General features: G+C 42.9%; 2 protein-coding genes across 2 annotated transcripts in view; one reads left to right on the forward strand and one right to left on the reverse strand.

Annotated features, from left to right (window-relative positions):
• Positions 1 to 303: 303 nt before the first annotated feature.
• TADA3 (transcriptional adaptor 3) lies at positions 304 to 10,937 on the reverse strand. The gene is made up of 9 exons (XM_067463419.1): positions 10,920 to 10,937; positions 10,133 to 10,364; positions 8,572 to 8,822; positions 7,581 to 7,686; positions 6,160 to 6,301; positions 3,274 to 3,377; positions 2,859 to 2,968; positions 2,530 to 2,715; positions 304 to 1,016 (listed from the first exon to the last, which is right to left on the reverse strand). The coding sequence occupies exons 1-9, from the start codon at positions 10,922 to 10,924 to the stop codon at positions 824 to 826; spliced, it is 1,329 nt and encodes a 442-aa protein (XP_067319520.1). The 5' UTR covers positions 10,925 to 10,937; the 3' UTR covers positions 304 to 823.
• Positions 10,938 to 11,128: 191 nt separating this feature from the next.
• LOC132765630 (tubulin tyrosine ligase 3-like) overlaps positions 11,129 to 15,047 on the forward strand; it is a 36,918-nt gene continuing 32,999 nt past the window's right edge. Inside the window, exon 1 of the mRNA XM_067464775.1 lies at positions 11,129 to 11,490. Coding sequence (XP_067320876.1) covers positions 11,488 to 11,490 — 3 coding nt within the window. The 5' untranslated portion in view covers positions 11,129 to 11,487. The remainder of the gene's footprint in view (positions 11,491 to 15,047) is intronic.

A 15,047-nucleotide genomic window follows, 5' to 3' on the forward strand; every position in this document is an offset into this window, starting at 1 on the left:
GTGCTCGGTTGCCACCGAGGCCAAAGCCCTCTGCAGAAGTGAAAGTGTGTGACCCATTGTGACCACCACAGGAAGAGGCTAAGCAGAACAGGAAACAAGGCTGCAGCATAAGAGCTGCCTAGAAGACTCAGAAAGACTTTCACACAATGCAGCACCGACATCCTCAACTCCACTCTGACCATCATTTACAAATCAACAGTCAAAGAGTTCCGCTAAAACCTGGCAGGAGACACCGAGTTCCCTCTGCTGTTCAAAGCTGGGTAGTGCAGACACTAGCGTACACCACATAGGAAACATAGCAAGTTTTGGAGTTTCACTGGCCACTTTAATGCACACTTAAGTCCAAAACGTATTGGATTAGGGCATGCCTTGGTGCAGGAAAGGGTCAATAAACAGTTTGTTTCCATGGCATTCAGGTGGTTAGAGAATTTTTCTCCTGCATATGGCAATAATTGTCCTTGTAGCCTCTCCAGCTGACCACATAAAGCAGTAGCTGAAATGGAAAAATTTTAAAAATCCAAGGCAATCCCTCAAACCCACTTCCCAGTTTATGGTCTGGTCTCAAACACCAGTCAACGAGATGCAAAAGCCCCATTTAGAGGTTAACTAGCACAACAAAAGGTCTCGTCAAAGGTGGGACTACCGTCTTTCAGTGTTCCAGGTTCCCCTCTCACAGCTGTGCGTGAAGCCAAAGCTTGCCTGGATTTCTTGACTACAACATGGCCAAAGAGGATGCTGATGAATCAACCATGTTGAAGTCTCTCATCTCTCATACTATGGTTCAAATGGAGGAGGCTGCCATTTTTGTCCAAAGATGGCACCATTAGCCATCAAGTAGTTTAAGAATGCTCTCGCGTTCCTTGAGGCTCTTCCAGGCCTGGTCTTTCTCCTTCTTGGTCGGGGTGCGTTTCTTCTGGCGAGCTGCCATTATCTTGCGGAAGGCATCCATGACTTCATTGTCTGCCATGCGCACGCGCTGCCGCAGCTCCTGCCGATGCATTTCCTCCTTGGCCAACCTGGGAAGTGAACAGAACAGAAAAAGGGGCTTCCACCACGATACAATACCCTCATTCCTCAGGTCTATCATTTATCCATTCATAACTAGCTTCAGTACAAAGCCTTTAATATGAGGCAGTAAAAATGCAGTTATCTCCAAAACCAAGAAGGCAAAGGAGTGGGATGACTAAAGCTTTGAAAAGCTGTTTTGAGGCAACAACTTCCCAAATTCCCCATAGGCATTAGCCACAGTGGCTGGGGATTCAAGGGAGCAGTGACCTAAAAACAGCACATTCTAGCAATTAGGGCTAGTAGATCTTTCTCCTTCACTAAAGAGCCTGTTTCGCCTGCAGAAGTGATGGCTGAGAGGAGACCTGATAGCCATGTGTAAATATACGTGAAAGGGTGTCATATGGAGGAGGGAATAGTCTTGTTTTTTGCTGCTCTGGAAACTAGGCCTTGGAGCAATGGATTCTAATTACAGGAAAAGAAATTCCACCAAAACATTAGGAAGAATTTCCTGACTGAGAGAGCTGTTCAACAGTGGAACTCTCTGCCTCAGAGTGTGGTGGAGGTTCCTTCTTTGGAGGCTTTTAAAACAGAAACTGGATGTGTTGTCACAGGCTTTGATGGCCTTTGACAACAAGTTTTCCAGGCTGTATGGCCATGTTCCAGAAGCATTCTCTGTTGACATTTCACCCACATCTATGGCAGCCATCCTCAGAGGTTGTGAGGTTTGTTGGACAAGAGGGATCCTCTCACCTCTGCAGGAGTCTACCTTATACCATGTAGCTGTGGACAAGTCTACATAGGGACCACCAAACACAGCATTGCCCAAACATGAATGGCACTGCAGACTCATTCAACCTGAGAAGTCAGCCATAGCAGAGCACCTGATGAACCAACCTGGACACAGCATACCACTCTAATAACTAATATGTCAGACGACACAGAGAAGCCATTGAAATCCACAAGCATGTGAACAATTTCAACAGAAAGGAGGAAACCATGAAAATGAACAAAATCTGGCTACCACTGTTTAAAAAAACACTCTAAAATCACGACAATAAATAAAGATCAATACTCAAAAAGCAGGGGGATTCCAGACAGGAAACAACCAGGGCCAGTGAACACTTCCCAACAAAGGATTCCCCCAGACAGGAAGCAGACAGGCTTTGAAGTTGCAAAGCTATTCAATGCTAATAAAGGTGATCAATTTCAACATTCACACTTGCCTCAAACATACAAAAGTTCTTTCTCCCACCTTGGACATTCTACAGATATAGAAACTTCATTTGCTTAGTTTCCAACAGACCGGACAACCTCTGAGGATGCCTGCCATAGATGTGGGCAAAATGACAGCAGAGAATGCTTCTGGAACATGGTCATACAGCCTGGAAAACTCAAAGCAATCCAGAGACTGGATGGCCATATGTCAGGGGTACTTTGATGATGCTTTATCTGCATGGCATATTGGGGTTGGACTGGATGGCCCTTGGGGTCTCTTCCAAATTTACGATCCTATGACCTCACCTGAGGAGCTCCACTTTCTTGGTTCGGTTATGTGTGCTCAGGGCTTTGAGTTCCGCCTGCCTCTTTCGCAGCTCAGCTAACACTTCGTCCTCGGAGTCCTCTGCAGGTCGGTCCTCTGACTCCAACAGACCTTGCGCAATCAGCTCTTCTTTGATGCGGCCTTCCAGAGATTTGGTGTGGGGTACGCTGCAGAGGGGAGAGGAAGAGAAGCTGGGAATCAGACATACTTCGTGTTTTCTCTCTGAGAGGTATAACGTGGAAACAGATGGGACAGATATTTTGTATTTAAAAAATCAATTACTCTCACTGAAAGTTGTATAGACACTCACCTAAAGGGCTTGTTCTGGCTACGGGGGGAAGTGCTAGCTCCATCGGTTGCAGAATCTTTGCCTGCTATTTCAGGAATAGGGGAATCTTCAACAGGGGAGATGATGTTCTCCTATATAGAGAATTAGTGGAAAAAATACTTAGAGAAAGAACAGAGAACCTGGTTTCTCACTGATATTTTGAATCTTGTTCCATCCATTATAACAAACAGTCAAGGATTCTGGGAGACGTCAACCAAAACATCTGCAGAGCACCAGGTTGCTTATCCTGGTTTAGGGATCTCAACCGGTTATTTATTTCCTGCTTTCTCTCTTTCAATAGAGACTAAAAAAGGTAAACCCCAGCCTGGTGGAAATCAAGGTGTATTGCAACTAACAAAAATATTGGAGGTAACAGTTCTGGATTTCTGTTGCTTACTTCTACTAGCGCTTGCAAGAGGCGTTGGGTGAGAGGTCCAAAAGGGCAGCCATCTTCAGGCTGTTCATGCTGGGATTCTGACTTCTTCAGCAAGGCGTCAACGTCTGGGGAAAAGGAAACAAAGTGAAGAGCTAGAATAGATGGATTGGTGCTATACAAAAAAATACAAGAGTCATTGCTGAATGGGGGGATTTGGGATTCTCATTATGCCACTGCGAGATGGAAGGAAATTATATCCTGGGAACATCATGAAACAAAATGAAATTGTTGCACTCCAAGGCTGGGAACCACCTCTATACTTAACACGCATACTCTAGTCCAAGGTAAAATAGCAAAGCAGCTTATTGAGGAATATATATGAAAAGCAATTCTGCAAAATAGTATAAAAAACCAAAGTTCAAATATCGTGAATAATCCACAAAAATCAAAATACAGGAGTAGCATCAAAAACCAGGAATACAAAAGCAGAATAAATCCAAAACATGAGATTCAGGAACAGTCCTCAAAATTTGGAATCATGAGACATGAACAAAAGGAAACATGGAACTAGAAATCTCTGAACAACAGATCTATACTCAAACACCAACGTTACCTGGACTGACGAACCCATCTGCTGGGCTAGCGAATAAAGAGATATAACCATGCCTTCTCCCCTGGGAAGGACTTATTGGCTAATAGGCATCTTGACCTTCATAAATTCTCCTAAGAAGCTCTATGTTGACAGAATGTAAATCTCCTATCTAACTGCTCATTAGTCTGTCCACCTGGATTTTCATTTTCATCCTCTAAGCTCAGATCTGTTTCTGACCTTGCTTCCCTAGTGAACTGCCTTTCAGGAATGTGGCCTTCAGACAGAGACCGATCATTTTCAGGGCTTAAAATCTTTTGTTGGCTCTCCTGCTGACTTCCAGACCCAGAATCCCCAGAAAGATCAGGTGCAGGCACAATCAAAGCCAACAAAAAAATATATTTTACTGAATGATGTAAATATATGGACTTCTAGATCTTGTTCAGTTGCAGTTCCCATCTTCTCTCATCATTACCTATATAGGCAGTTACAAACAAGATAGGTTCTATAAGTTTGTTCTTAAAGTAGTATTTGCATATAAGTCAGAAGAGTTACATTTTAAAGTGTATCTCCTGCCTAATTGATAATTGGATTTTGAAAAAAAAAAAAGGTTTATTGTGGAAACAAGGATTGGTGAGGAAGCTTCGGTGGAGACACTTTTTCCCCATGATAACTCTTCCAGGAGTGATTTTTTCTTCCTAGGGGTAGATTTCTCTTACTTCCTGTTCTTAACTATGAGCAGTTTGTAAGTTAGATGTTTGTAACTTGGGAACTGCCTGTACTGGCAAAAGCTGATGAGAGGTACATTTTGCTACTATATCTTCAACCTATGGCCCACTAGGAGTTTTGAAATTCAGCTCCCAGTATTCCCGACTACTGGGAGTTGGAGGCACAAATACCTGGAGGGCTACAGGTTGAAGAGTAAGAGACCTGATACTAGTAGTAGTAATAGTAGTAGCAATACTAATACTAATTCGTTTATTTATTTTGGAAAGGCATGACCTTTTAGAGATCATAACCTTTTGGGAAACCAGAAATCACCACAGCCTTTTGGAAACGTGACCCTTTTGGAGATTAGCTGGCATTCACACTATTTGGAATAATCATAACCCTTTTGTAAAGTATGATCTTCCTGAGGAGAATTAAATACTCATTTGAATGAATCTTCTCCTTAGTGGTAAATATCCACTAGTATGCATGCAAGGGAAATTAGGCATCTTGGTTGTTATTCTGGTATACCTGGTTATCTCTCTCTCTCTCTCTCTCTCTCTCTCTCTCTCTTTTTGGTCGTTAGGAACAAAGATATGCCAATGCATAAAATATATAGTAGATCTACAGAAGTGTTATTTCAGTTGCCCAAAACACATCTCCTTTCCCGTAAAATATATTGCTTTCAAATAATGCTTTCAAAAGGCCAGAAGTAAATAGTCTTCATTAAAAGTTAACATAGCTGATTTACCTGCAAACTTCATGTTTTCAGCATACAGGTACATTTCTTATTGGTTGAGAGTTTAAACAGTAAGTTCTCTAAAGCATTCTGCTTCAGTTTCTTTTTTGTTGCATACAGACTAACACTCTCTTCAGTCTAATACGTTACTGAATATTAACTCAACACAGACTGACTTCACACTGCAGCATACTGACAGTGACCTTACTTCTAAACTGTACTGCTTCTGATGCAAACAGCTTCTAAAATGGAATCTCAGTCTGAATAGTCCTAGATCTGGTCACATGGTCTGTTGTCCTTCCCGCAACCTCCCACAACATAGAATTAAAGGAAAACTGCATATCAAAATATACATATAATATAGTGAGCAATCTGAATTATATACATAACGAATAACAAGTATAGGAGGCTTGTAGAAGGTTGCTATTTCCATCAATTTATTAACTGCCTCTCCTTATGGCTCGAAGTGCAGTACAACATGGTGAAAACAAGATAAAACACTATGAAAATACATATAACAAATGTGCACAGATAAAATACAGATTAAAATTCACCCTGCAGGTTAAGATTCACAAGTTAAAATTGACTGGATAGCCCTGCTTTCCATCCTATCTCTCAAATACTAAACCTTTTCACCCCAAAAACCTTAATTGCACAGGTAACATGTGCCATTACTGATATAAAGTGGGGATGGGCAACTCTAACTTCCAGATATTGATGGACTTCAAGGCAAGTTCAGAAACATCTCAAAGGCCTACTTGCTCATTCCTGATAAAGATCATGAACTGAGCAAGTCGTATCTAGACTGTTCTAGAAAAGATGGCATCATATTTTAGACACGTTAATTTTCAGTGAGATTCCATAGAGATACCTTTAGTGTCCAGTTCTGTCAGAGGCCCCGAGATGCCCTTTTTTTTGTCAGCGCCAGCTGCTGCCCTAGCCCCATCTTTCTGCTCTTCTAACATGTCCTCCTGGGCCCAACGCTGGGAGTAATGCTTCCCCAGGGGCGGGATCTACAAGGGAAGAACACCACATTCATTTTGTCCTGAATATAAAAATACTTACGCAGACTTTTTGATAAATTCTTCAAAAATTGAAATGGAACAAAGTTTCCTAATTTGTACAAATGAAAAGTCAACAAGTTGCATCTAATCCTAGAAGGGAAAAGACCATGTTAGATCTCTCTCTACTTTACAGGTTTTAGAGATGAATATCACCTCCATTATGCTTGTACTCACTAATACAGTATGCACAACTGAATGCCAAACAATTCAAGCCAGGCATCCAAGACTTAAGGAGCCAAAATACTTGGCATACACGGACCAATGGTTCAGTTTCTCCAGGTTTTTTTTTAAAATCTCATTTTTTCTCTATTCTGAACATGAAGAAATGTGTGAACCTCCTATTGAAAATGAACAAAATTGTTAGCCATGCTGGCTGGGATGTCTGGGAGCCAAAGCCCAACTACATTTGAAAATGTAGGATCATGAGCTACAGATCTATTTTCCTGAATACCTGGGTGGAAAAGTGACACAGGACACATTCCAAAATGAGAAATGAAATACAGGAAGATGTTTAAGAAACGAAGGGTTACCTGGGGTAATGAGAAATAATGAGAACCAAAAACTGGCTCCATGATCTGGGAAAACGTTGTGCTGAAGGAGTAAGCCAGTGGTTCTTGTGAAACTTGCTACTAGAAAAACTATAGAAAACGACAGCTCCCTCATCTCCAAATAAAGGATTAAGAAGTCAGGACACAACAGCTTCTGTGTCCCAAAGCAAAAATCTCAGTTTCTTTAATAATGTTATAGATGCAACAGGCAAACTCACAATGATATTTACTCTTTACTTTCCCCTAATCCAGTCTTACTAAATCTGGCACAGTGCAGCTATGCTCTCTGGTGTTTTATGAGAAGAGTACCAGTTCAGTGCCCTGCTGAAACAAACAGGATTCCCAATGTTGTCCCAAAGCAAAAAGAAGATAAGTGATAGGGCAATAGGAGACAAAGATCTATTTCTTCCATCTTTTTTCCAAGTAATGGGCTATTCAAAGTGGAAAGATATGGCAAAACAATGGCAAACATTTTCCCTAATGCAGAGGGCCTATATGTTTATAAAGGAACATTTATCACTCATACTGGAGGATATCACTGATGAAATAGTCTGACAAAAGGCCTATATGATGAGTCAACATGGGAGGTGCAAGACAAATCAGAATTAGCTGACAGTTTGAATAAAACCCAGAACTGACTGACAGTTTGAATGAATTGATTCTGCCATCATCTCATGTACCTTGTAGTGTTCCGCTTCATCTTCAGGAGGCTTGAGGAGGTCTTCTAAGGTACGTACCTCCTCATTGGTGAGGTCAGCACAATATGGCTCAACTGAGGCCCAGAATCTGCACACAAAGGGCAGAACACAAACACTGAGAAACAAGCAAAGACTCGGGCCAGGTATTTTTTTCTCTGAAGAGGGGAAAGGGGAGTGCCAACATAGCACAGTCTAAATTCATTCTAGCTGGCACCCTAAGAAGCCACAAGGGAAGCTTTGATACGGAAGAAACACAAGCCTTCCCTAGTCCAGTTCTAATAGACATGCACAGTAACACCAGCCTTATTAGTGTCATTCACAAGTCAGCACAGTAGAAGGAAATAATACACCCTTAAATATATTTTGAACTCTGGCGTCCAGCATGGTCAATAGTAGATTATGGCAACTTTGATTAAAAATATTAGGAGTGCTAAAAGTTTCTCATCTCTGATTTAGATAACAGAAAAATACTTTTTTCTGAACCAGAATCCAGTCCTCACTTTGAACAAACAGAATCAAGTTGAAGAAAGACATGTGGCAGTATTCCACTGCCTTTCTCTGCTCTGTTTTTTGTTTTTTGTTTTTTTACTACTGCTTACATGAGTTTACAGTCCACACTACAATCAAGTACTAGATGATCAAGTTGAAGAAAGCCTCCAAATACTGAACTTCAACAACCAGCTTTACCTCATTAATGGATAACAGAAATTAAGATGCATTAGGTGGAAGTAATTGTCCCCCAATAGCATGGTGTGCTGACCAGGATTAAATCTCCATTCATATCAGAAACAGTAATTTCAGAGAGAGTAATAATTGTCTACCTCACCAGACTGTAAATCAGGTTTGGAAACTTCTGGCTGGCGGTGGTAAGGTTCTTCCAAAACTCCTTTCTTTCTCATAACAATATATATGCAATATAACATGTTGCTAATGACAACATAAACAAGATGATGGAAACACTTCTCCTACATACCTATTAGGAGCATCATTTTTGGGAATACGAGGCACATCAATGGGGTCATCTTGGAATTCATACTCTTGAATTTTGGGCTGTATGTTCTTGGATTTGGGCCGGCCAGGGCCCTGTCCTGTGCTGTGGCCTCCTTTCCCTTCTAGTTTCTGCTTTTTGGGTTTCCCGTGTTTGATAGGTGTGCCCACTTCATGCTCCTTGCCTAGCTTCAGAAATCGCCTGTCCCCTTTCTTGTCTTGCCAGTCTGTCAGGATCTGAACAAAACAAAAATCAACACCACAATAACTTTGTTAACTAGATCCCAGTAAAGCTTCAGTCTGTCAGGATCTGAACAAAACAAAAATCAACACCACAATAACTTTGTTAACTAGATCCCAATAAGGGGGCTCACTCTGTGAAAACTGTGTGCTGATCAGCTGTGTACCGACCTCCACACATTAAAAAAACTAATGCACAGGCATATTCCAAGAAAATAAAAACAAAACAAGAGGCACAAATGGAGGGCAAAAGGGAGAAATGTGCCAAGAGGAAGGCGCATAAAACCAACCTTGACCGGGACCATTTTCCACTTCGAAACTTATGTCCTCACTGTGGGAGAACATGTGAATCAAGAATAGGGCTCCATAGCCACCTATGGACCCACCGCCAAGAGGACCATCATCCTCGACCTACGAGGGATCCCCTAAGTAAGTAAGTATTATATTGTGAGTCGCTTAGGGTCCCATTAGGGAGAAAAGCAGGATATATAACTGGATGTTTCAGTGTGTTTTTGATTAGGCAGTCCACCAGTAATCTTCCCTGTCCCTACCTTAAGTTCAGCATTTTACACCGGCCCTTTAGCGCCCTACCTCAACACTTTTGATGACACTATTCCCAGCCCTGTCTACTTGATTGTTGATCTACTTTCCTTGCGCTCCCTTCAGTTTGTACTCCACTCATGGAGCCTGAACTGCAGCTATGTCTAGCTATGTTCTTTCTTAGCCATATTATTTTGATGTTGTTTACGATTGTGATTGTTTTATATTCTATCTGGTGCTTTTAATTGGTTGTGTTTTATTTGTAATTGTTGGACTTGTCCCTTGTAAGCTGCCCCAAGTCTCCATGGGGAGATGGTTGGTGGGGTATAAAAATAAAGTTATTATTATTATATTATGTAAACATTTCTCAGGAGCCCCCGGTGGCGCAGTGGGTTAAAGCACTGAGCTGCTGAGCTTGTTGATCAAAAGGTTGCAGGTTTGATTCCGCTGTCAGCCCTAACTTCTGCCAACCTAGCAGTTCGAAAACATGCAAATGTGATTAGATCAATAGGTACCGCTCCGGCGGGAAGGTAACGGCACTCCATGCAGTCATGCCGGCCACATGACCTTGGAGGTGTCTACAGACAACGCTGGCTCTTTGGCTTAGAAATGGAGATGAGCACCACACCCCAGAGTCAGACATGACTGGACTTAATGTCAGGGGACTACCTTTACCTTTACCTAAACATTTCTCAAGACAGGAAGGTGCTGCAGATGGAAAAAGTCTAAGAAGCCCTGCTCTGAACCATTCCAAGTCGTCGCCTAACCTGTGTCTCTGTCTCCAACACACGAAGTCGGCGGCTAGCAGAAGACAGCAGCGTTTCCAGCTCCAGCTGCAGGGTGTCGAGTTCTTCGATGCCAATCCCATCATCTTCCGAACGGGCCAAGACAGCAGTGTAGCGGGGACATACTTTGAGGTGGTCCACGGACTTAAAATCGTGGAACTGAAGGGGGCAGTCTTTGAGCTCAGACATGCTGCTGGTGGCGGTGTTGATGGTCCTGCAAAATGAAAAGCAACACAAGTGCAACAGAGGCAGGTGCAACCAGAGAGAGAGAAAGGAAGAGCAAATAAATGTGACAGCTAGAAATAAAGTGGGGTCGGCGAGGAATTGGCCCAGGCAGTTGTCATGGGAAGAGACACTAACAGTGACAGCTATTCAGTGAAGAAACAGCTTTGCGGGCATAATTAAAAAGACAAGAAGGAGTAGCTAGAAGCAAAGGCTCAGAAGGAGAAGAATGGGAGCCATGGCTTTGAGGGAAAGGGTTAAGAGGGCCAAAATGATGAGGGGTATGCAAGGGCCTGCTTCTGCAGAACTGACCAGAGCAGGCATTCAAATGGAAACACAGAATGGAGGGGGAGAAGCGAGGCTGCCTGTTTAAGGCCGGTGAAGAAGATGAATGGGGAGAGGGAAGAGGCCAGGAGGTGGCGCTGGAAGGAAAGGGGGAGAATGCTGTGGGCGGCTTCCGGTCCCAGGGTCTACTTCCGGGGCACAGGAGGACAGGACAGCTTGGGGAGGGGGAGGAGGGAGGGCTATCTACACGAATGAGCTCTACCGCATTAGACTACTTCCTCCTCCTCCGCTTCCTCCTCGCTCCCCACTTCCGGTTCCCCTTGCCGCCTTTTCATTGGCCCGTCGCTGCGCTTATTGCCCCGCCTCCGAGGGCTTAGAACCAATCTCTGTGGCCGGTTTTTTCCCCTCCTCCCGCCTCTCCCTATTGGCTGCTCCTTTTAGCCCCGCCCACGCTCGCTCTTGTTTCCAAATATGGAATCCGGCTGTCGCTTGGGTTGTACCAATTTAGGAAAAAGGGAGGTGGTGGGTTGGAAAGGAACCAGGAGGGAACTCAGTAGCCGCTGTCCTACTTTAGAGGGAATATCTACCTCGGTTTTTATGTCTCCTTAAAACGATATCGCGGCTTATTTCAACAACGGGAGAGAATTAAAAGGCCCTAAGGGCGGGATTTCAAATACAGATACCCCCCCTCTCAGAGCGATTGTGGTTCAGTCCGGATATTCCGGAAGCGGGGGAAAATCTGGTCTTGGCGGGGGTCGCTTCCGCTTCCGTACTAGGGACCAAGCTTCGGGGCTGCTGCCGCTGCTGCTGCTTCTGTCGCCTTTGCTGCCATGGTGAGTCAGTGAGCGGGAGGGCCTCGGTGGGTGGATGGAGGGCGGAGGAGGGAAGAGCTCGAGGCGGGCGAGGCGGAAGGCGAGGCCAGAAAGAAGGAGGGAAGGCCTGTCAATGGGCGAAGAAGAAGGTCCCAGAGAGAGGCCCTTGGCCACATTTCTCGCAGGATTCCTTACAGAAAAATAGTAATGTCATAATATAGTAAAAGGTAAAGGTTGTCCCCTGACATTAAGTCCAGTCATGTCTGACTCTGGGGTGTGGTGCTCATCTCCATTTCTAAGCCGAAGAGCCAGCGTTGTCCATAGGCACCTCCAAGGTCATGTGGTCAGCATGACTACATGGAGAGCCATTACTTTCCTGCAGAAGTGGTACCTATTGATCTACTCACATTTGCATGTATTCGAACTGCTAGGTTGGCAGAAGCTAGGGCTGACAGCGGAAGCTCACGCCACTCCCTGGAATCGAACCTGCGACCTTTTGGTCCACAAGCTCAGCATAATATAGTAGTGCTAATAATAATATTAATATTTTTGTTGTGTCAGGAACGACCTGAGAAACTGCAAGTCGCTTCTGGTGTGAAAGAATTGGCCGTCTGCAAGGACGTTGCCCAGGGGATGATTTGATGTTTCTACCATCCTTGTGGGAGGCTTCTCTCATGTCCCCGCATGAGGAGCTGGAGCTGATAGAGGGAGCTCATCCACTTCTCCCCGGATTCAAATCTGCAACCTGTCGGTCTTCACCCACTGCGCCACCGGGGGCTCCATAATACTAATACTAATAATAATAATATAGGCTTAAAGGGTTGGGAAGTGTTCAACTTGTGATTTCTTGATACGAAATCCAGCATATAGATCTCATTTGCAATAATTATTATTATGTACTGTACTTATACCCTGCCCTTCTCACCCCAAAGAAGAGGACTCAGGGCAGTTTGCAAACTATGGCAACAATTCAATGCCAGATTCAGATAACAACAATATCAATAGAACACAGTATTATAAAACTATAAGAAACACAAATATATAAATTAAAATAGTCTTTCAGATGATTAAAATATATTAAAACATTTCAAACATATCAAAATTACATTGCATTGAAGCACAATTACAGGTCTTACAGTCCAGGAGCCTCCGTTGGCGCAGTGGGTTAAAGCCCTCTGCCAGCAGGACTGAAGACCAACAGGTCGCAGGTTCGAATCCAGGGAGAGGCGGATGAGCTCCCTCTATGAGCTCCAGCTCCTCATGCGGGAACATGAGAGAAGCCTCCCACAAGGATGATAAAAACATCAAATCATCCGGGCATCCCCTGGGCAACGTCCTTGCAGACGGCCAATTCTCTCACACCAGGAGTCACACCTGACACGACAAAAACAAACAGCCAAAACCCTGTTAAATAACAGCTAATAATAAGAATAATAATAAAACTTTATTTATACCTCACCACCATCTCCCCAAGGGACTCGGAGCGGCTTACATGAGGCCAAGCTCAACAGTACATCAATAAAGAAAAGCAATAAGCAAAACCAGTAAATACAATACAATTAATATAAATCACACATAAACAATAACCAATAAACTGTAACACAAGGATTAAAAAACCTATGGCCGGGCCAAATGTAATAGTTTAAAATTTAAAAATAAACGCTGGGCATGAACAAGGTAGGACATAACTAGTATAGGGTTTTCAAAGAGAGGGAATGCAGTCAATCCTAACCAGTAGTAAAGTGCATTCTGAGGGCATGTTGCTTAAGAATTTTCCTTATAATAATAATAATGGTAATGGTAATAATAATATTAATAATATAATCGGCGCTGACAAAATTGCCATCTGCCAGCTGCAGAAGGCCACCTTATTGGGATCTGCACGCATTATTCACTGATACATCACACAGTCATAAACACTTGGGAAGTGTCCGACGTGTGATCCAATACAACAGCAAGCAGAGTGATCTTGACTGCTGTGGACTCGTCTTGTTGTGTTTCAAATAATAATATCGTAGTGTTAGTCATATAATAGTTTGATTAACTAACCTCAGGGGATACCAGCCACAGAAGCAGGCGAAACGTTGGGAGAGATTGCTACAGCAACATGGTCATACAACCCGGAAAACTCTCAGCAACCCAGTGGATCTGTAATTGATTAAGTGACCGAACCCAAAGGGTGCTCACTAATGGTTCCACTTCATCCTGGAAAGAAGTGACTTGGAGTGGCGCAGGGATCTGTCCTGGGCCCAGTACTGTACAATATCTTTATTACACGTAATGACTTGGATGAAGGGTTAGATCAGGTATAGGCAAACTTCGGCCCTCCAGGTGTTTTGGACTTTGATTCCCACAATTCCTAATAGCCACAGTTCCTATCAGTTGAAGTCCAAAACGCCTCGAGGGCCCAGGTTTGCCCATGCCTGGTCTAGACAATTGTAGTGGACAAGTCAGCCTGCAAAAGCGGAGTCTGCATATCCATGGATCAATGTGATAATATTAATAATGAATTTTATTTCTTAACCGCCCCTCCTTGAGTCTAGGGGACAATATAATTAAAATACATAAAAACATAAACCATTAAAATACATACTCTAAAGCCATGTATAAGTCTAGAAATTTTAGTAAACCCAAAGCCTGAGTTGACATATCCACAAGTGAGCGTGATAACAACAGCCATAACGACAACAACAACATATTTTATCTCATGCCTGCCTCTGCTCAACACCAGAAAACAACATAATTTAAAAAATGTAATAATTAAAACATATTTCTTATATGCTCATTAATATCTCTAAACCAGGCATGGAAAACTTTGGCTGTTAGGAATTGTGGAAGCTAAAGTCCAAAACACCTGGAGGGCCCAAGTTTGTCCATGCTTGGTCTAGACAGTTGAATTGTTCTTAATATTAATGATACAATTGTCTAGACAGTTGTAGTAGAGAATCTGCAAAATAACAAAATAATGGATTTTATTTCTTAACCACCTTTCCTCAAGGTCAGGGTATAATAAAATAAAATTAAAATACATACTCTATATGGATTTCAAAGTCTAGAATTTTTTTTTGTTAAAAAATCAGCTCCCAAAACCTATTGTTGACTTTTCCATAGGTCAAAGCAAGTACTGTATTTTAACACTGATCAAAAAAGGAACCTTTCAATAAAGAGGGAAAGGGCAAGAGCTTAGCTTATTCTGGGTGAACCTTAAAAAAGCATAGACACCTTCTACTGGCCTGCTGTGATGCTGCTTTTTGAATACCTGGGTGGGAGAATGGCAGCCAGAGGTGACTGACTCCTCGAGGCAGCATTGGTGTTCTCTCCTCTCAGCAGAATTACCCTCAACTTACCCCTGGGTCATATAAGAATAAATAATGTTGGCCTCAAAACCTGCCTGCAATTTACATACAATTTACATACAATGAGTGTATGTTGTATATTAAAAAATACAAACATGTGCTGGAGAACAGTGTAGGCTGGTAAAAGGGAACAATGTTAGCTAATAGGTTGATTGGACTGGGAGAATGTGGGCTGTTTTTAAGGTGTGTCGTCATGGAGACCTAAAGAGGAACTTGCAGCGT

This window comes from Anolis sagrei, chromosome 2 (assembly GCF_037176765.1).
Source record: "Anolis sagrei isolate rAnoSag1 chromosome 2, rAnoSag1.mat, whole genome shotgun sequence".
NCBI classification, from domain to species: Eukaryota; Metazoa; Chordata; class Lepidosauria; order Squamata; family Dactyloidae; genus Anolis; species Anolis sagrei.

Bases quoted from the DNA above. Each gene is read 5' to 3' on its own strand.
- TADA3 (XM_067463419.1), bottom strand. The intron at 7,687-8,571 runs GTATGTAGGAGA...CTTTGTGTGCAG, and splicing joins AAAAATGATGCTCCTAATAG to ATTCTGGGCCTCAGTTGAGC. The intron at 2,716-2,858 runs GTGAGTGTCTAT...TCCCCTCTGCAG, and splicing joins AGCCAGAACAAGCCCTTTAG to CGTACCCCACACCAAATCTC.